The 22,712-nt window shown below is 41.8% G+C and overlaps 1 protein-coding gene across 8 annotated transcripts in view; it reads right to left on the bottom strand.

Moving 5' to 3' along the window:
* The window catches only part of RBFOX1 (RNA binding fox-1 homolog 1), a 1,010,377-nt gene that overhangs the window by 574,191 nt on the left and 413,474 nt on the right, over positions 1–22,712 (bottom strand). For all 8 annotated transcript variants that reach the window (XM_046668733.1, XM_046668741.1, XM_046668738.1 and 5 more), the window contains exon 3: positions 1,036–1,077. In XM_046668733.1, coding sequence (XP_046524689.1) covers positions 1,036–1,077 — 42 coding nt within the window. The remainder of the gene's footprint in view (positions 1–1,035; positions 1,078–22,712) is intronic.

Below are 22,712 nucleotides of genomic sequence, written 5' to 3'. Positions count from 1 at the left end.
CCCATCTTCCTTTACTTTATATGTGGGATGCCTGCCACAGCATGGCTTGCCAAGTGGTACCATGTCCACACCGGGGATCTGAACCAGTGAACCCCGGGCTGCTGAAACAGAACATGCAAACTTAACCGCTGTGCCACTGGGCTGGCCCTTTACTGCTGTGATTTTAAAAGCAGAAGATTCCTCTAGTTTTTCTCATAATGTGGAAACATGATTATAAGGCACATTGTCCTGTAAAAATTGTCAACTTTCATCAGTGACATTAAAGATAGGCCAGTTATGACTTCAAACTCATCCGTCCAAATCATGAACAAATCAAAAAAAAATACAAATGAGGTGGAGACAATGCTGATATTTCTTAAAATACCATACTCATGCCAAGAAGGAGATCAACCATGACACCATGAAAGCAGAACAATGCCACCAAGCTCCATTTATAAGCAAACTGTTCTCTCTTGATCAAGGGGACACTTTTTATATCTAAAGAACTTGAAGGTTGAGAGTTTCATTTTAAAGAAGGTAAATAGCGTATGAGGTTTAAATCCTTTTCCAATGTACACAAATGCCACCAAAACTAAAAAGTCTATGGAGGACTTAAATTCTCCTAGAAAATGCCCTTGACATATTAGTGGCTCACCCACCCCAGTTAACAGCAAGAGAGCATTTTGCCACTCAGCAAACAGCCTGGTGTTCACATTAAGAAGGCAGCAAGATATCCTTTTGACCTTTGTTATTACTTAGACCTCGTGTTGTACATAAAAAGAGTACAACGATGTCAAACAAATTCCAGAAGAGAAGTATTTATTGCTGAATCTAAATCAAAAAATCCATATCTACTATAATGGCACTTCAAAAGAAGATATACTGTATTTACCAGCTCAATCAATACTAAATTAGCTGGGATAAATATTTTCAACCCTACCAGTCTTAGGATGAAGCCCGCTATTTAGAACCTTGTGTCTTGGGAGAGACAAGGAAATTTTTGCTTATCACACAGAAATGAAAACCAGGAAGCATTTTACAAGCAGGTGCACCTACCCTTAGCTGCTCTCTTTCACAATTCATCTGTTGTCTTGAAACCTACAAAGAAAAGACAAAGAGGGGAAAATCAGAAGTTTCTGCATAAAAATAACATGAAAGAAAACGGAAAGTTGCTTCTAATCACTTGGTTCAAAGCAGACACAGAATTAATTAATTGTATTTTTGTATTTAATTTTCATTTAGGTCTAAAGAGCCTAAGCTTCACTTCGAGTTTCAACTGTGTGAGGCAGAAACACAACTAGGATGAGCCACAGTCTTGAAGGGATGAGGAGAGACGTGCAGTAGAGGGCGCAGGAGGCAAGATCTGTCCAGGGTGAAGGTTGCCACTTTGGCATGAAAATCCCTCTTGCCCTACCTAACAGGTGCTGGCGTTCTTTCCCAAAGGCCCACTCAAGATGGTTGGGGATGGGCACTGGACATCACACAGTGTTTCCTCTGATGTTAAGGGCCAATAGTGTCACCTGCATGCCTTGGCAAATGGGTTACATCTTTGTGGTCCACTTCTAACCACATGGGAATAAGTCCCCATAGGACTGTGTTAGGGACAATTCTGAGATCAATGTTTATATCAGAGAAAGAAATGCTGATCAATGTGTGATAACTGCCATAAGCTCAAGTATCCTTGGCCTACCAAAATGTGCTTCTTAAAATCAAGGAAGCTTCTTTGGAGTGACCATAAAATTTATTTTCCAGGCAGGAAAAATATCTGTGAGTTAAAGAAGTGGGCGGGGTGGTATTAAAGATTATGGCAGGAACAGCAGATGTGAAGTGGGGCTGACATGGCAAACTAGGACATAGGGACATTCTACCTCTGCGGGGACCGGCTGAGTCGACCTTCAACTCAAACAGCTAAGCTGAGATAGAATCTAAGCCTGCATTCACAATTTATTCTGTGTGTTTCCAGTATTTTTTTAACCAATGGAGCAACCCCTGACAGTATATTGCAAGTTTTTGAAACTTTTGCTAAAGGATAAGAAGATTTAAGAACTGACTTTTGATGTATATTTTATGTATTTTGTATTGAAAGTTTCTTTTTACTTTCTCTAAAACAAAAACAAAACAGGAATCTTTATTTTGGATATGCCGGAGCCCAAAATCTATAAATCGCTGCTTTGCTAGGCCTTTTAATCCAGAAATATCACCTCTTAAGAACAGCTCTTAAGAAAATAAGTGGAGATACACACAAATGTTTATTTACATGTCAATTAGCTTCAGCATTATTTATGAAAGAAAAATATTGTAAATATTATGATGTGTAATGGGAAAATTAAAAATAAATTACAGTACACTGGTATGATGGCACAACATGCAATATTTAGAATCATCATCTCGAAAAACAGAGATATGGGAAATGCCCAACAGCCACCATTTAGTTTTTAAGAGAAGAAGCTACAGAAGTGCACCAATGTTATGATTCCCATTTTGTGTTAAAAATAAAGTGAAACAGATCGTTAAAGAAAAGGAAGAAAGATAAAAGAAAGGAAAGAGGAAATGACTAGGAGGAAATATTCCAAAATATTAAAAAGGAAATGGGTACAATGCTGTAAAAATACACACACAAAAAAAGCCCACAACAACATACACACAATATTATACACTTGAAATAGGTGACTCTATGATGTGTAAATTATATCTCTTCAAACAGTTATAAAATGAAGTGTGGCAATTCCATAGAGACAGAAAGTGGGGTGGTGGTTGCCAGGGGATTTGGGGAAGAGAAATGGAGAGTGACCCCTTCACGGGTTTAGATTTTCCATTTGGGGTGATGAAAAGGTTCTCAAACAAGATAGCAATGGCTGCACAATATTTTGAATGTATTTAATGCCCATAAATTGTTCACTTTGAAGTGGCTAAAATGGTAAGTTTTATTTTATGTGTATTTTCCCACAATGAAACAAATGAAGTGGGTGACATGGTTCTGGTTCTGGGTAAGATGGAGTAAGCACACTTCCCCCTGTCTCCCCCACTCAGTAAAACTATAAAATCTGTATAGAATGCATGAAGCCACTCTTTGAGGTCTCTGAAGAGTAAATAGTAGCAGGTGGAGTGGGGAAGAAGACCAGAATACAAAGTATTAACGGACAAGTGCAGTGTTCCCCTCCTTCCACTCACCAGCATCCCCTGGCATGGATTCAAGGCAGCCTAGAGCCCAGAACTAAGCATCCACATACAGAGAGGGAGAGATGCCCAACATTCTGAGGGAGGGAACCCTCTTCTATGATCTGAGAAGCCGTGGTCCCAGAAGGTAGGGCAAACCCTTGTTGATTTTTCTCCCTCTGTCCTCTTGCCACTTGGCCCCAAATGCAGGCTCAGTAGCAGAAGCACATGAACAGAGTAAAAATGCACCAGCTTTCTGGCTGAAGGACAAAAACATAGAGCCCTAGGAAACCAAAAATATCTTGAGGATCCTGGAAAGGAAACAGTTTGGGAAAATGACCCCATGTGGTACTTTTATGAACTCCGCACTCACCCTTGAGCCTCATGTGTGTGCATGTGACCCTAAATGGATACCATAGACTTTGAGAACTGACTGGATAGACCACTGCTCAGGTCTCAGACTGTCCACTGGGATGTGCGTACATGGGACAGATCCAACTATTAGTGCAAAGGCTTTGACAAGAAGAACTGATATTGGAAACAAAATCTACAGAATGAAGCTAGGAACTTTCTGCCTGCATCCAACTGGATTGATTGCCTGCTAAAACAAATATAACAACTTTCACAGGACTTAAACAAGACCCAGAGTCTCATAAGATAATATTCAACATACCCAGGAATACAACCAAAATTACTCAGCACACAAAGAAACAGGAAAATTTAAACTCACAGGGGAAAAGACAGTCACAGACACCAGCACTGAGATGAGACAGATGCTGAAATTATCAAATGAAGATTTTAAGCAGCTATTACAAAAATGTTCCAAGAAGTAAGGGAAAACAGAGTTAAAACAAATGAAAAAATACACAGTGTTGGCAAAGAAATAGAAGATATAGAGAAGAACCAAATGGAAATTTTGAACTGTAAAAATAATAACCTAAATTTAAAAAATAAACTTACTAAATGAGTTCAAATGGAGAATGAAGATTTTTAAAAAAGAAGAAACTCAGAGACTTGTAGAATAATAGCAAAAGATATAACATTTATGTCACTGAAATTCTAGAATGAAGATGGAGTTCGCTGCAAAAAAATTATTTGAAGAAATAGCAGCTGAAAACTCCCCACATTTGGCAAACAACATAAACCCACAAATTCAAGAAGCTCAGCAAACCCTAAAGAGGTAAACCCAAAGAAATTCACATACAGATCTAATCAAATTACTGAAACCGGAAAAAAAATTTTTAACTTTGAAAATAGCCAGAAGCAAATGATGCAATATTTGCAAGGGAGTAGTAATTCAAATAACTGTATATTTCTCATTTAAACAAACAAAAACCAGGGAGGCCAGAAGAAGGTGGCCCATGATTCTTTAAGCGCTGAAAGAAAAGGAGTGTCAATCTAGAATTCTAAATCCAATGAAAATGTCCTTTAGAAATGAAGGTGAAATATTAAGGAAACTAAGAAAATTGATTGCCAACAGACCTGTTCTAAAAGAACTGCTACAGGAAGTTCTCCAGACAAAGGTAATATAATACCAGAAGGAAACTTGGAACACTAAGACTTTAGGGCGAGCAAAAGAAATGGTGAATATATGAGTAAATATAAATATAATAGACTGGTCTACTCCTCTTGAGTTCTTTCAAATACATTTAATGAGCGTAAGCAAAAAAAAAAGTCACAAAATTGTCTGACAAGGTTTTCAATGTACGACTATGCAATACAGAAGATAAACGCAATAGAAAGAGAGGAGGATGAGGGATATACATGGCAATAAAGTTTTTACATTCCAACGGAAATGGTAAAATATTGATTCTGTGTACACTGAGAGAAGTTAAGTGTGTGTATTGCAATCCCTAGGCTAACCACCTTAAAAAAAATTACGAAAAGTGATATACCCAAAAACACATGATGTTAGAATAATAGGAGGTCTGTATGCAGAAAAAAATGCATATATACTTTGACCTAAACCTCACGCTTTATTCAAAATGGACCACCTATCTAAATATGAAACACAAAACTAAATGGGAGATGCAATTAAAGAGTGACGGCAATTACTTTTTTCTTAATGTTTTTCTGTAGTTTTCAAATTATCCTTTATGTCATGGAGGGCATTTATAATCAGAAAATATTTTAATATCGGTGCCTTGCAGAAATATAGGAGGTGTTTTTAAAAATGTTATTGTAATAGGGATAGCTTTCATTTTCATTAATTGAATAAAATGCTTTATCTAATAATAAGATTAATGATTTTTTATAAAGGGTGGTTCTGAGACCTATTTCAACATTTTTTTTTAAGATTTTATTTTTTTCCTTTTTCTCCCCAAAGCCCCCCGGTACATAGTTGTATATTTTACTTGTGAGTCCCTCTAGATGTGGCATGTGGGATGCTGCCTCAGTATGGCCTGATGAGCAGTGCCATGTCCGCGCCCAGGATTCGAACCAACGAAACACTGGGCCACCTGCAGAGGAGCGCACGAACTCAACCACGGGGCCAGCCTCAATAAGATTAATGTTTTTAACATCCATCTTCAAAAATCACAAGGGATTGTCAGACTCACGGAAGCACAATGATAGCATTGAAAGAAACAAGAAGCCTACTGATCTAAACAATTTGAAGTGAAACCATCTTATAACGTTCCTAATACAAAGTATATCAAATGCAAAATTCAACAGTAGCCATGAAAATAGCTATGTTGTCTTCCCAATGAAGCTGATTAAGGAAAATGCGATTTGGTGATGATAAAAAAGGACATTTTGAGTAATCTCTGTAGTGGGTTTTGTGGGAGGTTTTGTTTTGAATTTTTTATTATTTGTTGAAATTTTCTTGCACATCACCCTGCAGTGTTTTGCCCATATTCTAAGAAAAATATCCTACTTTTCCTCTGGGGCCATGTTCCTGTCCAATCCCATAAGTTTTTTTGTGAATTGGATGTCATCACCACCACACTCTACCTGCTGTCTAATAAAGTCTGCATCTGCCATTACGTCTTTGATTGGACATCAACTCACTAATGGCCACATCTTGGAAATAGGGTGGCTGACAACTTTTTCTTCTTCAACTAGGGATCAAGTGCAAAGAGCCAGTTATTTCAAGATAGCCAAGTACCCTCAGGAGTTTGTGTTTCTTTTGCAGCTGTGTCTATCACACAACACTCCAAACAGGGTGTCATGCTGCTCTGAAGGCTCACTAAGTTATTGCTAGACCTAATGAGGCTCTTAAAATTTTTCCCCATAACCATTATGGGAGAGGTTCAGAGGAAAACAGGCACCTGTAACTCTTTATCTTCTGCTCTGAAGAAAGACCCGTCCGGTGTACTCTTTAAAAGTCAGCCTTGAAAAATGTCTTAAATGTACACTTTGCTAAATGTCATTTCGTTTGGAAACTAACATGTGATATACTTTTTTTTCTCCCACGGCAGTAATGCACTAAACTAATATATTTTATAGCCTAAATGAAAAAAGGGAAAGTGGGAGGTCTGGTGCTGCCCCTTTAAGATGCTTCCAGAGAATCTCGATAGGGCTGCCAAGTAAGCACTTATGAAAGGTTAGCAATTGAAGCAATAAACTTCAGCATGAGACCCTTTGCTCTCCTGGTGAACAGGATGTTTAATAGCAGGGATTCGTCTTCCCCCATGTCCTGTCTTCATCTGGCCAACAGGGCCAAAGAATCTTTCTCAGACTCAGCCTTTTTCATCTTCTCCTGACTTGAGCTCTCTCTTCTCAGTTCTTCCTGCTTTATCCTGACCCTATTGTCAGTCTGATTTTCCCTCTCACACATCACACTGGATATGCAAGGACAAAGACTGAGTCTTACTGAGGTTTTTTTCTTATTTTTGAGACTAGGACAATGTCTGGAATGAATTTATTTGTCCATCAATTCATTCTTCCAGGTTTTCAACAACAAATATATATATCAAGCAGCTTCTGTATGTCAGACACTGTTCAAGGCACTGGGGATACAACAGTAAAGAAGACTTCTGGAGCTCATTGTCTAAGTGGGGAAAAAGATGAGTAAATTGATAGTTACACTACAAAGACCATTTGCTACCGTGAAAGTATAAGATGTGCTGACAGCACACAGGAGGAATATCGACTTTGTCTTAGAGAGTTGAAAAGATTGATAGTGTTTTTTGTTAGATTGTTTCGTTTTTTAGAAAGTATATCCAGATAAATAATGAAAAAAAATTATTTCAAGGAGAGGGGGGAATGTGTGAAAATCCCAGCAAGATTATGGAAGTGAAAGTAATTCAATATGGCGGAGGAGTCAAGTGCGAGAGGAAACTGGTGACAGATTAACTTGAATTGGGAACAGCAGGCATCAAAAGAAATAAGAAGACACACAATAAATAAATGGATAAATAGATATTCATGTTTTCTTGTTTGTAATAATATAATGTTGGAAACTCCAGTTTTCAGGACATTTATGAATTATTCAGAAGAAAATTACCAAAGAAGTCTAGCAACATAGAACTCAATAAATCAAATCAATTGGTAGTGGTGTACGTTGCACAACTTCTCTGTTTTCAGAATCATAAATTCTTCTGAAAACAAGATGTCATTCTCCTATAAACTCATGCCACAAAGCACATAAGGTGAGTGCAACAGTTTGCCCAATCCTCAATGCATTTCAGGATTATTATATAATTTAGCAGCCATACTCTGAGTACCACTATCTGATTAGCACTGTGCTCATAGAAGGGGCTGCAGATATAGATGATACATAATACATTTCCTAAAAAAAAGTTCAGAGAGGGGAAGAAAAATGAGTAAGATAAAGATTGTAATGCAGGGTCATATGTGTGATAGAAAGGGAAAACGTAAGATACCACAGGCACCCAAAGGAGAGGCGCTAACCCAGTCTGTTGTGTGGGGAAAATAGGGGAGGGAGGTATCAGTCAAGTGTTTCAGGAAACGGAGCCCTTGATCTGACCCTTACTGTGTGCATAAGAGTCAGGTGGGCTGACCCACCCAAGGATCCAGGAAGATGATATTGCCAACAGCACAGTCAAAGTTAGGACAGAGTAAGGGAGAACACTGGATTTGGGTTGGGGAGCAAGGGAAAATATATTAATATTGCAAAACCTTTATGTTTTGCTCATTTTAAACTATGCTGCCAGCAAAATAATTATTTTAATCACTTTTTTAGTGATATAAATTTTACATTAACAATGGTTAAAATTTGTCAGATGTTTACATTGGCCAGAAAATGTGCTACACACTTTTTAGGAAGACCTCAGTTAATGCCCACCACTTCATCAGTAGGCAGTATTCTTAGCTCTGTTTCACAGATGGGGAAACTGAGGCACAGAGAGGCTGAATGACTTCCTGAAGTCACAAAGCTTGGAAGTATTGGAGTGCGAACTGCCATCCAAACTCTTGACTCAAGTCCCTCTCTGAATCACTGTAGTACACAGCTCCCAATGTCGAAGAAATCAACCAAAACCGCAGATACCCACATTTTTAACCCACTCCCAGTCTGCACCTCGTTTGTCCTTTGCGGGTGCTCTTTTGCTGCTCTGTCCTGACATGATACTGTTTCCAGGTTTGTGATTCTCTCCAACAAATCATGTAATGATTGTGTTGTCTGGCTCCATAAATATATAGATCTGCACACTTTGCTTTTGGCAGTTTAGACTGGGTTGGGACTGAAATAATTTCTGTCAAATTAGATTTCTCTGATAACAACCCATTGGGTACTTTTGCAGGCCCAGTGTTCTCCCCAGTGAAGACTGGATGCTCAGGAATCAGACTGCCTGAGTCCAATCATGGTGTATCATTTATGAAACAACTGGCCACATTGTGTAATCTCTTTGCTCTCAATTTCCCCATCCGTATAATGGTGATAACATGGTACCTACCTAGTGTCTAATTTTGTTGTGAGCACAAAAGAAGATAATCCATGTAACATAATAAGCAAAGCATGTGGGACATGTAAATAATTCAAAAAATACTAGAAATTGCTATAAAACTTAATGTGAGAGCCAGAGAGGTTTTCAGAAGGTGCACTAAAGCAAATGATTCGGGTTTAAATCCTGGCTTTGCTCCCCATAGGCCGTGTGAGTTTGGCTGAAGTGATGACACATTTGGAGTCTCAGATTCCTTTTCTTAAAAAAAAAATGCGAAGGCAATAGCTGCCTTGAAATTTTGGAAGGTTTGATGTTATCCTTTTGAGATGGATGGATAAGTAGGCACTCCTAAACCCTGTGGATGAGAGAGCAAATTGGTACCACCAGTTAGAAGGCAGTTGGCAGCCGCCACAACATAGAATGTACAATTCCTTTCATTCAACAGTTCCTCTGCTGGGAGCCTCTTTTTTTGTTCATTTGCTTTTTAATTATTTTATTGAGGTTATATTGGCTTGTAACATTGTCTAAATTTCAGGCGTACATTATTATATTTCAGCTCTCATACACTGCTGGTGGGAATGCAAACTGGTACAGGCACTATGGAAAACAGTATGGAGACTTCTCAAAAAATTAAAAATAGAAATACCATGTGATCCAGCTATTTGACTACTGGAAATTTAGCCAAAGAATATGAAAACACTAATTCAAAAAGATTTATGCACCCCTATGTTCACTGCAGCATTATTCACAATAGCTAAGGTTTGGAAGCAGCCCAAGTGCCCAGCAATAGACAAATGGATAAAGAAGATGTGGTATATATACACAATGGAATACTACTCAGCCATAAAAAAGACAAAATTGTGCCACTTGGGACAACATGGATGGACCTTGAGGATGTTATGCTAAGGAGACACTTTAACAGAATGCAAGGACAAATGGGGAAGGAAAGACAGTGCTTCTCCTAGCACAGACCTGGAACTTGGAAGAATATCCATGTCTGTCAGTACTAAAATGGTTAAATACATCGTGGTTCATCTATAACAAGGGTGGGGAAACGTTTTCTATAAAGAGCCAAATAGAAAATATTTTTGCCTTAGGGGACCACAGGGTCTCTCTTTCTGCTACAGCTACTCAACCCTGCCATTGTGGCCAGAAAGCCTCCATAAACAATGTGTGAACAAATTGGCCGTGTTTCAATAAAACCTTATAGAAACAAGTGATGGGTTGGGTTTAGCTTGTGGCCATAATTTGCCAACCTTTGATCTATACTATGGGATACTATGAATTCATTAGAAATGTACTGATATGGAAGGGTGTCCATGATACAATGAATAAAACAAAGCAAGTTGAACCAATTTTTAAAATATGATCCAAGTTTTGTTTAAAAACCTGTCCAGATACATACATAGATATATCCACTTATATATAGGAAAAGTCTGGAATGATGAAAACCAAACTGCAAACAAAACACAAAATTTATGTCCTGGGAATGAGACTAATAATGAGGATGAGGGAGCCTTGAGGCTGCTTCTCATTTTTGATCTTGAGTTCCATTATATGATTTCAACTTCTTGCAATGATCATGCACTGCTTTTGTAAATTCAAATGGACAGCAGTCATAATAATGCAACTTAAAAAGCTGTGTTATTGGGTTATTGTAGTGCTTAAATGAGAAACTGTATGTAGAGCATCAGACCCAAGCCTGGCCTGGCACATAGTAGGTGCTTAATTAATGGCAGCTATAAATGTGGTTATACTAAAGCCCATTGCTTCTTCCAAATGTATCCTACAATGAAGTGTCTCTTCTGATTCCAAGAAAACAGGATAGTTTATGTCAGCTAAGCACATGTAGATGCCATCACTTGTTGTGGCTGTTGTTTCTTTTCGGTATAAGAGAGGAAAAAAAACGTGTGTGAAAGTAGAAAGTGCTCAGGATTCAGGAACGGAAGTGAGCCACAATCAGTTGAAAAAAATGAAATCAAAAAGTCACAACAATGAGTCAAGTCAGCCACGATTAATTAACTCGATTCTGGCTCATGTTGTGTATATGAAGAAAATGCATTTGAGAAAACTACTTGGGGAACCCACTCACCTCGCCCCCGACAATTTCATTTTAACCTTGAGGAGAACCAGAATCTCCTACTTAAATCTTGTCTGATTTGGTAAAGGTGCCAGCTTTGGAGGAGAGACGTTGGGGGCAGGGGACAGGAGGAAAGAGCTTGGCAAGACTAAGTACCAGTTGGAAAAAAAAATAATGGGTTTGCTGTTAAATGTAAACTTGAACAGATAAACCCAAAGAATGAAAGCTCTAACATATTTAACGGATGACTAACAATGCTTGGGATAATTTGGTGAGCATGTCCTGAAATCTCAAAATAATTTAGCACTTGAATGACCTATGGTTTGGTATATGCCAGGCCCCACACAACATTTGGTGAGCGCTTCTTCTCCCGCTGCTCCTTGTAAAACCGTGTCATTTGATGACATCGGTACTTATGTCAAGAGTCACTGTTCTGGGTGTAAGTCACTGGGGAGACTCAAGTGTTGGTTCTTTGATTAAAGGGATGTCAGAGGTCAGGATGCCCGAGGAACTTGAGCAAGCCTCATATAACAGGTTTTAAAGAGCTGTTTTCTTTGGAGGAAATGCTTTGTGTGCTTGCTCTGCCATGCACCCACTTGTTAAATACCCCATCAGCAACAGAACAAGTCCCCCGGGTCTGGGACAAAGCTGTCCAGGCAGATGAATTAGACAGCCAAGCACTGAAAGAGGTAGCAGCCACAAGCAGCACCTGGCAAGGATGCCCTCCAGCCTCTCACATCCATCTGCTTCCTGCAAGGGTGCAGTCTCTTGGAGTTATTCATTTCAGGCTCGAGGCTGGTGAAAGGGCAGCCCCTGGCCAGGAAGAGGCTGGCTCCTCTGACACATGGACACACTTTTACAAGCGAAACCAGCAAACGTCTTTGCATCTGACAACTTGCAAGGTGGAGGAGAACATATTGCCTGTTATTTATCCTGATAATAAACCATTACCCCAGGCACACTCTTATTCTCCAGATTTAATAAGGTATTTTGTGAAGCAAGGCAGAGGAAGGAGGGAGAAAACAATTGTGGTTATTACAAAGATGATTTCTATTTGTTTCAGATGTAGAAACTACCACCATTCCTTTCCTTCATAATCAAGGGTTATAATTAAACCCCCCCCCAACTCCACCTCAACCCCTTGCTCAGTCCAAGAACATTCGAGTAACACCCTCCAAAATGTCCTGAGGAACCAAAAGGGCTCGGCATGCTTTCCTGAACCAATCTCCTGGGACTATCATTACCCTATAGCCAGGGAACTCTGATTACACGGCATGGGGATCTCAACTCAGATTTTCCCATCATCCCCCTCTCTACATCCAGAGGCGGGTGATTTACAGACCACCCGCATATCTCTGCTTAGATGGGATATATATTCTCAAGAGACTTTCAAGTCAAGATGTTTTAACTGGACTTTTTCTTTGTGGTTAGTCATCGCAAAGCTCTAATGATAATTTTATCAGAAGTTGATAATTTTATAAATTTTAAATCGATTCAGCAGAGACACACAGGCCACGGCCTTATCTGGGCAGTCATCCTGATCATGTTAATTGAGAGACATTCGAGAGGCATCTTAAAACCAGTGGTTAAGAGGACAAGCTCTAAAAGCCAGACTTCCAAGGTTCAAATCTTAACTCTGCTACTTATTAGCTTATGGACTTGGGACAAATTCCTCACCAGGGCCTGCCTGTACACCCTAAGGGTCATCACAAGGTTGGAACAAGTTAATATTTGCAAAGCAATTAAAAGAGCACCCGCCATACTGAAAGCAATATCTAAGTGCCTTTTCAATGCAAGAAAGCAAATTTAATCCAAAATCTATTTATCGTTGTTATTTGTTCTTTTTATAAGTTGACAATGGCCGGGCCTGCCCAGCTATGTGCTTAGCTGTTGAGTGGACAATACCACAGTGGTAGAAAACCAAGGTTTTGAAAAGTGGCTGATGCGCCTGGAAGTTTTGTGCTGCAAGATTAAAAGTTCACATCTCCAGATCGTAGAGTATGTCAACAGAAATAAATCATGTAACAACCACTGTACTACTAGAAAGAAAAAAAAATAAGCGAGGTGAACCAAGTCCCATTGGACCAATTTTCCAGACAAGGAAATAGAGACATAAGTGACTTTGCAGTCGAAGGCAGCCCAAGTGAACATCCCCAGGCTGCCTTCTGCATCTAAAGAAATCTTTACATAGCTGTAAGAGGCCTTTTCCATTCCTGATTTCTGTGACTTTACAAAATGTCATCATTTAAGAAATGGGAACAATCCTGTAGCTGGAGAAGCTTGAGGAGTATTCATTTTCTAATTTTCCAGTTCAGTTGTCTGAAAGGGTTGCCTGGGTGGTGGTTGTTATTGTTGCTGTGTGAGAGTGTGTGTGTGTGTGTGTGTGTGTGTGTGTGTGTGTGTGTGTTCACACTCTTCCTGGAAAGCTTAATGGAGGGAGTGCTGGAAGACATATGCTTCATGAAAAATGAGCTCTTAAAACCCTCAACTTAAAGAATCTTTACTGGAAGAGTCAGGCTCACAAAAGTTCTGAAACAATGAGGAGGCGTGCATGCAAATTGCAGGCAATTTAAAAGGAAAATCTAGGTCATCTGGCTGTTTGCTTTGTCATCATCAGTATTAATTAGACACTGGAAGTAATGACTGAGCTCAGAGAGCTCTTCAGATTTAAAATAATAATAATAATAAACCAACAGAGCAGAGCTTTACCTTCAGAAAGAAAATATTTTCATAAGTAGCATTCTGAAAGAACCTGAGTGCGAAAACCTTGCAATTAAATTCTGCAAACGCACTCTGAAATAATCCCAGGGGAAGTCTTATCTGTACTTAATATTCAAATAAATATTCTTTTTGTGTGCCATGCATTCGATAGGGTGCATTTTATTTAATTTGAGTGTATAATGTAATCAGTATCATGAGGGATAATCGCAAGAAGTGGTGGAAGCGTTTAACTAGGATAAATGGGCCAGCTCCACAGTTGACCGGGCAATCATGGTGAGGAGGGAAAGGCCAAGTGCAGAATCCTGAGTATAGTCGTCCCTGGGAGTGTCCTATAGCACCTTGATACTCAAAGGGAGGTCCACGGACCAGCTGCAGTGGCATTAGCTGGAAGCTCCTTAGAAATGCAATATCTCAGACCCCACCCCAAAGCAATGGAATCAGAATCTTTGCTTTCCAGGACCCCAAGTGATTCATATTCACATTAAATCTAGAGAAGTACTGAGTTCAGGCATCCTCACCTCCAGTTAGAGGCATGTCTGCTCTTTTGGCCCCCAATAAGGAGGTCCCTCTAATCTCTGCACTCCTGTGTCTTCACACGTGGTGGGGACCAAAAGGCTACCAGGGGACTTCTCCAGAGATTTCACAGAAGTTGAGGCCACAGGGCTCCCAGGCAGCCTCATCCACTCTTCCCTCTTACAGTCCACCTTTTTGAAGTGCCTTGGAGATGGTCATAGTCTAACTGGAACCCAGGAAGGAAGTGGAGGAGAGGAGGAGAGGCTCAGCATCTCTTCTCCACACCCCCAGATCCCTAATGGGTTATTTCCAACCTCAGACCCCTCTCCTCCAGCACCAACTGGTCCTTCCCAGGGACAACATAGCTTTCTGCCTTCTTCATCCCATATTTACTGCCTTGCGTGTCAGGTATTCTTCTTATTATTACCCCATTTAATAGATGAGAGGACTGAGGTTTAGAGAGGCGAAATTGCATACCCTGAGTTAGGAAAAAGCAGAGTCAGGACCCACCAGAATCCAGAGCTTCCTCATCCATTGTGTGTCTCCTACCTACCCCTCAGCCAACCCATTTCATCTATACAATGGAGAGAAATCAATGTATTCATTAAATGTGTAACACAGTGTCTTCCTATTGTTCAATACCTACCCAAGCTCCATCCCAACCTCCTTTCTTTGTCTGCTTTTTTTTTTTTTTCTATAATTAAGTTAAGTCCTTCCATACAGAGCCATTCTGTATCTCTACGGTGGTGCTTAGCATATCACCTCCTATGATCTCCTGTGCCCTCATGTTGACTTAAAGAAAATTCACATTTCCTATTGTTTTCAGGTTCCCAGGGAAGAGTTAGGGAAAGGATGGCCCCCCAACAACCCCTCAGTTCAACACAGTCCCCATGTTATCAGAACCAGCCAACTCCACTTCCCTTAGGATGCTTCTCACCAAGAGTAGGCTCACTCCTCACTCTCCCCACCCAGGAGGACAAATGGAGAGGGCAGGGACCTTTTCTCACCTTCTGAAGACAGGGACAGTGTACAATCTGTGCACAGTAGGTGTTCCTGCTCTTTTTGCTGAACTGAATTCCCACCTTTACACATTACTCCTGCTGACTTATATTATCATCCCTATCAGAGTAGTTCTGCCACTAGCCAAGAAGCGCCTTCTTCCCAACAGGCAGGGGCATGCTCTCAGCCACAGCAACTGGAGACTTCTGAAGTCAGAGAAGGTTTAGTACAGGGGCTTTGCCATGTGACTGAAGACATCAAAAGCATTTTCAGATCAAGTGGACCCGAGCTGGGGTCCCTCAGAGAAGGTGAAAGGAAAATCCACCACCACCAAGAAAATGGTAGGTGAAATTCAAGGATAGACCTACGTAACAACGAGCAATTTGTTCTTTGGAATTATTAGAGAATATCATGTCTAATTCCATCAAGGACTTAGAGAGCTGGTGCCAGACTGGGTGGGAGAGGGGGATGAGAAATAATGTTCCTCTAGCAGATCTAATATTTTAACAAAAGCTGTAGATGGGTATATATTCCCAAACAGGAGCTGGCCAATTTGTAATTTGTTCATGACTGTGGGTTTTAATTTTTTCTTTAAAAAAAAATGATTAAAAAAAATAGTAAAAACTATCCAATTCTAAGGGGAAGAGGAGGGGGAGGCATTGTGGTCATCCAGAAAGAACTTGCTGGCAGCCACCAGAGGACTGAAGTACATGCAAAGGAGAATCGGTTTCCTTCCTAGGACTTGAGCAAATCTAGAAGCCATGCTAACCTCAATAATGAGCGCTTAAATAATGAGGGAGCCCGTCCAGTCAACTTGGCTGAAACCTTCTTTAGCAGCCACTGGCAGGGCTGCTGGAAGAGAGGAAAGCCTCTCTAATTACACTAATGAGGAAGAGATGCAGCACAGGTCACCACGGATGAGGTGGCGGGGTTCCATGGGTGTCAGGCAGGCGCACAGGGACTACTACAGCCAGACGGGACACAAGCCTCTGGACAGTGAGTAAAACATGAGATACTGTTTGGGAGCACAGAGAAGTACAGTATTTAAGTAATCATGATAACCAGCATTTATTAAGTACTGATTTTGGGAGATGTATTGAACTAAGGGCTTTATATGTATTATCTCATCATAATTCATCATCTTATATGCCCAATGAGGCTATTATTTTTATCCTTAGTTTGTGGCTCAGAGAGATTGAGCAACGTGCCCAAGCTGACATAGTGAGTAAGTAGAAGAGCCGGGATTTGAGGCCAGGTAGCAAGGGTTAGAGTCCATTTTCTTAACCACTAGGTCTTCCTGCCTCTCTGCATCCAAAGTTGTAGCCATGTTCTTGCAGCACAGCTGTTGGTCACTTCCTCTGCACCCACTTTGCCATCTATGGTGCTTCCTTGGCTACAGCTCTGGACAAGACCGTAGACCATGTAAGCTGCCTTCTCCTACCCCAGACAAGATAGACCAAAAGGATTCTCTTTCTGGGGGACCACTCTCCTTCATCCTCATAATCCCCTTCCTTGAGTATTTTCTTTTCCAGGATAAATATTCACATTTCCTCAATGACAAGAATTTGAGTCCTTTTCCTATCCTGATCATTTCATCTAAGACAAAGGGGAAACTCCCCTCTGAGATGTGGGGTTTAGAGTCAGACAGGGTAAGTTCAAATCCTAGAGCTGCCACTTAATCATTGGACCTTGAATATGCCCCTTAACTTTCTGCAGTGTGTTGAATAATGTTCTCCCAAATTCATGTCCACCAGGAGCCTCAGAATGTGATCTTATTTAGAAATAGGGTCTTTGCAGATGTAATTAAGGTATGGATAGAGATGAAATCATAGTAGATTAGGGTGGGCCCTGGATCCAATGAGTGTCCATATAGGAGAAAGAAAAAGGACACAGACACGCAGGGAAGGAGACCATCTGACAACAGGGGCAGAGATTGCCATGATGCTGCCACAAGCCAAGGATGCTGGAAGAGGCAAGGAAGCAGCCTCCCCCGGAACCTTGAGAGGAAATGTGGCCCTGAGGACACCTTGATTTCAGACACCTGGTCTCCAGAACAGTGAGAGAATAAATTTCTATTTTAAGCCATCCAGTTTGTGTTCATTTGTTGTGGCGGCCCCAGAAGACTGATACACTTCCTGTGCCTCATTTCCTCACTTGTACAATGGGCACGAAAGTCACAACCTCAATGGCCAGAAGTGCTCCACACATACCATGCCCGTAACCAAAGAGCAGCCCTCTCTATCTTTATCCAGACGTTTAGAAAAATGGTACCAGGACAGACCTGAGAACAAAGCCCACTGGAGTCGCTCAATTCCAAACCACCAGGTATTATGGACCAATCTACTCATCATGACTCTTGAGCAACAATCTTTCAACAACATTACTTTTGCACGTAATTTTCTGAATAGCCATCCCATCATCTTCCACCTTGCCCCAAAGGGATCATATATGTGTCCAACAAAGGTGTCCTTGTTCACCGTCTTGCTGAAATTCACACACAGTCTGTCTATCACATTTTCCAAACCTACCATTCCAATGAGAAGACATGAGTGCACTGGGTCAGAGTTATCCTAAACGAATTGATACAAATCTAGCTACCAGGCTTTCCTCTTCAATAAACTCATAAACCACGCTTCTCACAACCTTCCGCAAACTTGAGTCCAAGACTTGTGAGATGTCAGCCTGCACTTTATAGGGCCCGCCAGCTTATTTCCATTTGTTTTGAAAATTGCAGCGATATCTGATATTGTCTCATTTCCTATCTCAAACCCCTCTGCTTTTTGCCACAGGGATATTTAATATCTTGTGTCCAAGTTATTCTGTGTTTTTTGGGATATTAGTCCCCCAAAAATACACTCATTGAGAGCTAGCTCTCTCCTATGACTGTTTGACCAGTACTGACTCTATCACCCCAACCAAAGTTTATTCCATCCTGAACTAAGAGCATCTTTCTTGACGGAACAGACAAGAATAAAAGACCTAATGGAGAGTTCCATTTCTTCTACATGATGCATCAACATTCTCCTATCAGCCCCAAACAGCCAGTCAATCCCTTTCTGGCTTTTTCTGATTAGATCTTGTTTTTAGATTTTTCTGTTTCACCTTGACATTTACTAGCAACCCTTAGTTAAGTTTATTTGGAGATTAGGCTTCCCAACAGTATGCTTACTGATGTGGTCATTTAAACTTGTAGATGAGGAAACCAAGGCTTAGATTACAAACTTTCCCACAAACATATGGCTAAAGGGTAGAGCTGGGATCCACACTCAGATCTGACAGATGCCAGCACCTTCTCTCATAAGCCTTCTGCCACGTTGCTTTCTTTGTTTATCACAAACTTTTGGATATTCCAAGTGTTCCATATTGACATCACCAAGCTCCACATTCCTATTTCATTTTCTAGGTACATCAAGTCCTATGGTACCTCACAATGAGTTCACATCTTCAAAGACACTTAAGAGCATACAAACAACCTTTCAGAGCATTTTATAAATAGAAGTCACAACGACGTTTGGTTAAATTTTTTAAAAGATGGAGGCCCCTTATTGTGGTTGAACGAAGAGCTTATGATGTTTGAGCATCAGTGAGAAAAATTTCACCCCATCCACCTCTCAGCCCCTAGCTGAGGCAGAGAAGTTTTAGAGCAGCCCATTTACACCCAGTCAGAGTGCGGACTCTGGGCCAATTTGATTAGAAAATGGCTTAACACACAGAGCCAGCAAATCTATTGGTGGTAGCGGGACCCATGAATCTTGGAAATGGAAAAGTCTGTCTATCCTTCTTCAAATCTGTAAGCCAATTATTATACCGAGTCTTGACTTCCAATATTTCGGCAGGCTTCTGGGCAGTGAAACTGTGCCAAGCCACAGGCGAATGAGAACCCATGTTTCTCAGGGCTGCGAACACCGTTTCTGTGCTGGAGATTAAACAAAGGTTATTTTCTTTCTTTCTCTCTCTTTTTCTCTGTTTCTTTCCTTCTTTCCTTCCTTCCCTCCTTCTTTCCCTCCTTCCTTCCATTCTTTTTGTGCTTCGACACCAAAAAATGCAGTCTGTATGTTTCAGAGATGAAAAGAAAGGAAATCTATCCGATGTCCTGGAGAAATCAAATAATTTGCGTATGCTTCTTCCACGGGGAAACCTTCTTTTCCATGACTTTTGAAAGCTGAATTCTAAAAGGTGGGCTTCACGGATTAAATTCTGTGCATGTTTGTTCCCCGTACGGGTTTATCTAAGTACCTCAGCCTTGGTCAGAGGAGAATCAGCCTCAGGATCAGAGGATGAAGGACAGAGCAGAGATTTAAGCAAAAACTCTGGGGCCAGACTGCTCGGGTTTGAATCCTGACTCTGCCACCTACTAGTTGCCTGCCCTTGGGCAAGTTACTTAACCAGCCTGCACTTCAGCAACCCCATCTGAGAAAAAGGGACTATTAACGGTGCCTAACTTATAGAGTTTATATTAAGCATATATGAGTTTCTATCTAAAAAGCACTTTGAGCTGTTCCTGGCACAGAGACAGTATTATATAAAGCTTGTTAAATGCAATAGATGTAATTAACTCATCCAGAGAGATGATTCATCCTCTCTATTCATTTCCTCGTTTATTAATTGAACAAATATGCATGAGGATCCACTGTGTGTTAGAGAGTTAGATAAGACACTGCTCCTGCCTTCAGGAAACACTCCGTCTTTTAAGAAAGACAGATTGTTTCCAGCATTCTAAGGTATAGAAGATAAGGTTTCGGAGAAGGAGTTGGGGAAGCAGTGCCCAGCAACCATCAGACTTTCTCAGCAAGCATCCTGCTGTCCTGAGAGAACAGGAGTGTGTGGGCTGTGGCTGCAGCTCAGCCAGGTCAGAGAGACCCTTGGCCCTGCTCCCTCCAAGGGGACAGTCGGCTCAGACCCCAGGGCAGATGATACCTGCTGCAGAGAAAGCCCAGCCGCTGACCCGGCTGGCCCCGGTATCACCAGGCAGAGCACATGCCATTCTGTGCGAATTCTTCCCTTGCAACGAGAAGACACAGCACACAGATTTTAATGTCTGGAATAGCAGGCGCCACAGGTAAACTTTCTCTAAACCTGATTTAAAGGTGGCACAGTGGCCTCTGGCAACAGGAAGGTGGAGCCTGAGGATGGAGGGGCAAGCAGAGAGTTGGTAGGCACACCGGGCCACTCCAGCTGAGAGGTACAGGGAGAGGATTTCTGTGTGATGGGTCAGCCTGCCCTTGCCCAGAGGATCAGGACTTTCCTTCCTCCGTGCACCTCTATGCAGAAATGCCGCAGCTGCAAGGAGAGGGAGAGAAGCTATGTCAGTGCTGCTGTGAGATGCGTGTGTGTGTGTGTGTGTTTGTGTGTGTGTATGAGAGAGAGAGAGAAAGAGAAAGAGAGAGAAGAGGAGAGGTATGTGGGGCGGGGGGGTGGTGGGCAAGAGGAAAGAACAGGAAAAGACAGTCCAAATATTCAGAAATACAAGTGCTGCCCTAAACTGTCCTTTATTCAATTAATTCCACAATTTTGAAAAGTAAATCAAATTCCTTTGCAAAACCATTTTGTCATGGGCACACAAATTAAATTATTAATTAAAACACGTTAAACATGGCCTGGCAGCAATGAACAGATCTCGGAGTCAAGAGGGAGAAACATCAGCCTTACAAATGCTGGCTTTTGCCTCCCCAGAAAGGAGGGTCTTAATATTCCTTAAAGGGATCCCCAGAAGTTGGGTTTTAGGGAGACCCAACACAGAGAGAGGGCATCTTGCTGACACTTCCACCCCGAGCAAGCACCCAGTCTGCACAGAGCGGGCCCTTCTCTTTGCTCCTTCCACAGCTTGGTCCAGGGTGGGATCCAAGACCCAGCGTGCCCAGCCTGCTGGTGCCTGCGCCAGCTCACCCGAGACCTGGCTCTCTCTCCCAAGCAAGGCTGGGGCTCCCCACAGGGGTCCCAGTGGTCCCAGGGGTCCAGAGGCCCATGCAGTGCAGGACGCACCCAGAGCTCCTTTTTCAAACAGCTCCTGGTTGCGGGCCTCTGCGGCGGCTCCAGTTTGAATCCCTACAGCGCCATCTGCTGGCCAACTCCTCTGAGTACGGAGGAGCCCCTGGACACTAGTGGCTCCCGTCCAGCTGGGACGTCCAAGAGGCAGAGATGAGGCCCTGACGCCAAACACTCCCCAGGACCTTCGAGGAGGAGGAGGAGGCGGCGCCATCATCTATCCAAGATCTCCCCAACGCATGTCGCTTCTCCCAGGCTGCGAGACTGGGAGGGAGGTGGATGCAAATCGAACGCCCTGGGATCTGGTTCCATCTCTGCAGCTCGCTCACTGTGTGGCCTCTCTGAATATCCTGTCCCCTCTCTGGGTCGTAGCGTCCTCTTCTATAAAGTGAGGAGGTGGACAAGGGGATTTCCAAGGGCCCTCTCAGCTTTGGCTTTCTGTGACTTGGAGCCGGTATGAAAACCATCTTGGCTAAAAACCAGCAGGGTCCAGAGAGAATTGCGGAGGGCGGCCCTGAACTCAATCTCCAATCCACTCCTAAAAGGCTGAACAACATGGGAGGGACTGGGTGCGTGGAATTTGTGCCCGAGGCTGCTTTGCTCATATCTTAGTGCTGGGAAGGAACAGGAGGCCTTCATGAAAATCAAGCAAAGATGGCGGCAGAAGAATGGACACCCCCAGTTACCCCTTGAAATCAGTCTCCTGCCTGTCTTGATGTTACAGGGTGGGGAAGCACCTCTAACATCTACAGGAGTTTTTGCACCAGGGCCTACCCTATAATTATTGCCTATTATTAATAAAAAGAAAGAGAGAGAAGTTATGGATTATAAATTCATGGTAGATTATGTTTTAATGTTCCCCAAACAGAATAATAATTGCTAAAACTGCTCTGGGTATCAAGCTTCATTGCACTGAACTGCACTCCAAGAATTATTATTTTTAAAAATCACTTATGGTACCAGGTCGGCACAATGTCACAAAGCTGGGCCCTGCACAGCAGTCTCTGTCGGAGTCCCCATGCCCCCATGTGTTAATGTCCGGGGCAGGATCTGAGCGCCAATGCTGTAAATTAAGGTGCAATTTGTAAATGCTTCATTAATATTTATTAAATGATTATTAGATGCTCTTACAATCTTTAATAAGATATTATAAAGCATGTCATTAAAATGCATTAGGAGCACATTCTTAGCAAGCCACGCCATAGCCCGCTGTTAGGAAATGCCTGGTTTTATGATTCTCTTCCTAAAGCCTTTTCCAAGATACGATAATCATGAGGATGTAGAAACTTAAGTGGCTGCCTGATCAAAACATCCCCTGGGATGGTGGCGGAAAGCACTCCCCTGGGCTTCAGAAGCAGCAAGTCTTTGGGGACAGGACATTCAGAGAGGCCGCACAGTGAGCGAGCAGCAGAGATGGAAGCAGATCCGAGGCG

Source organism: Equus quagga, chromosome 7, assembly GCF_021613505.1.
Source record: "Equus quagga isolate Etosha38 chromosome 7, UCLA_HA_Equagga_1.0, whole genome shotgun sequence".
NCBI lineage: Eukaryota > Metazoa > Chordata > Mammalia > Perissodactyla > Equidae > Equus > Equus quagga.
The sequence above is the reverse complement of the archived record's forward strand: the minus strand, read 5'-3'. Positions and strand labels throughout refer to the sequence as shown.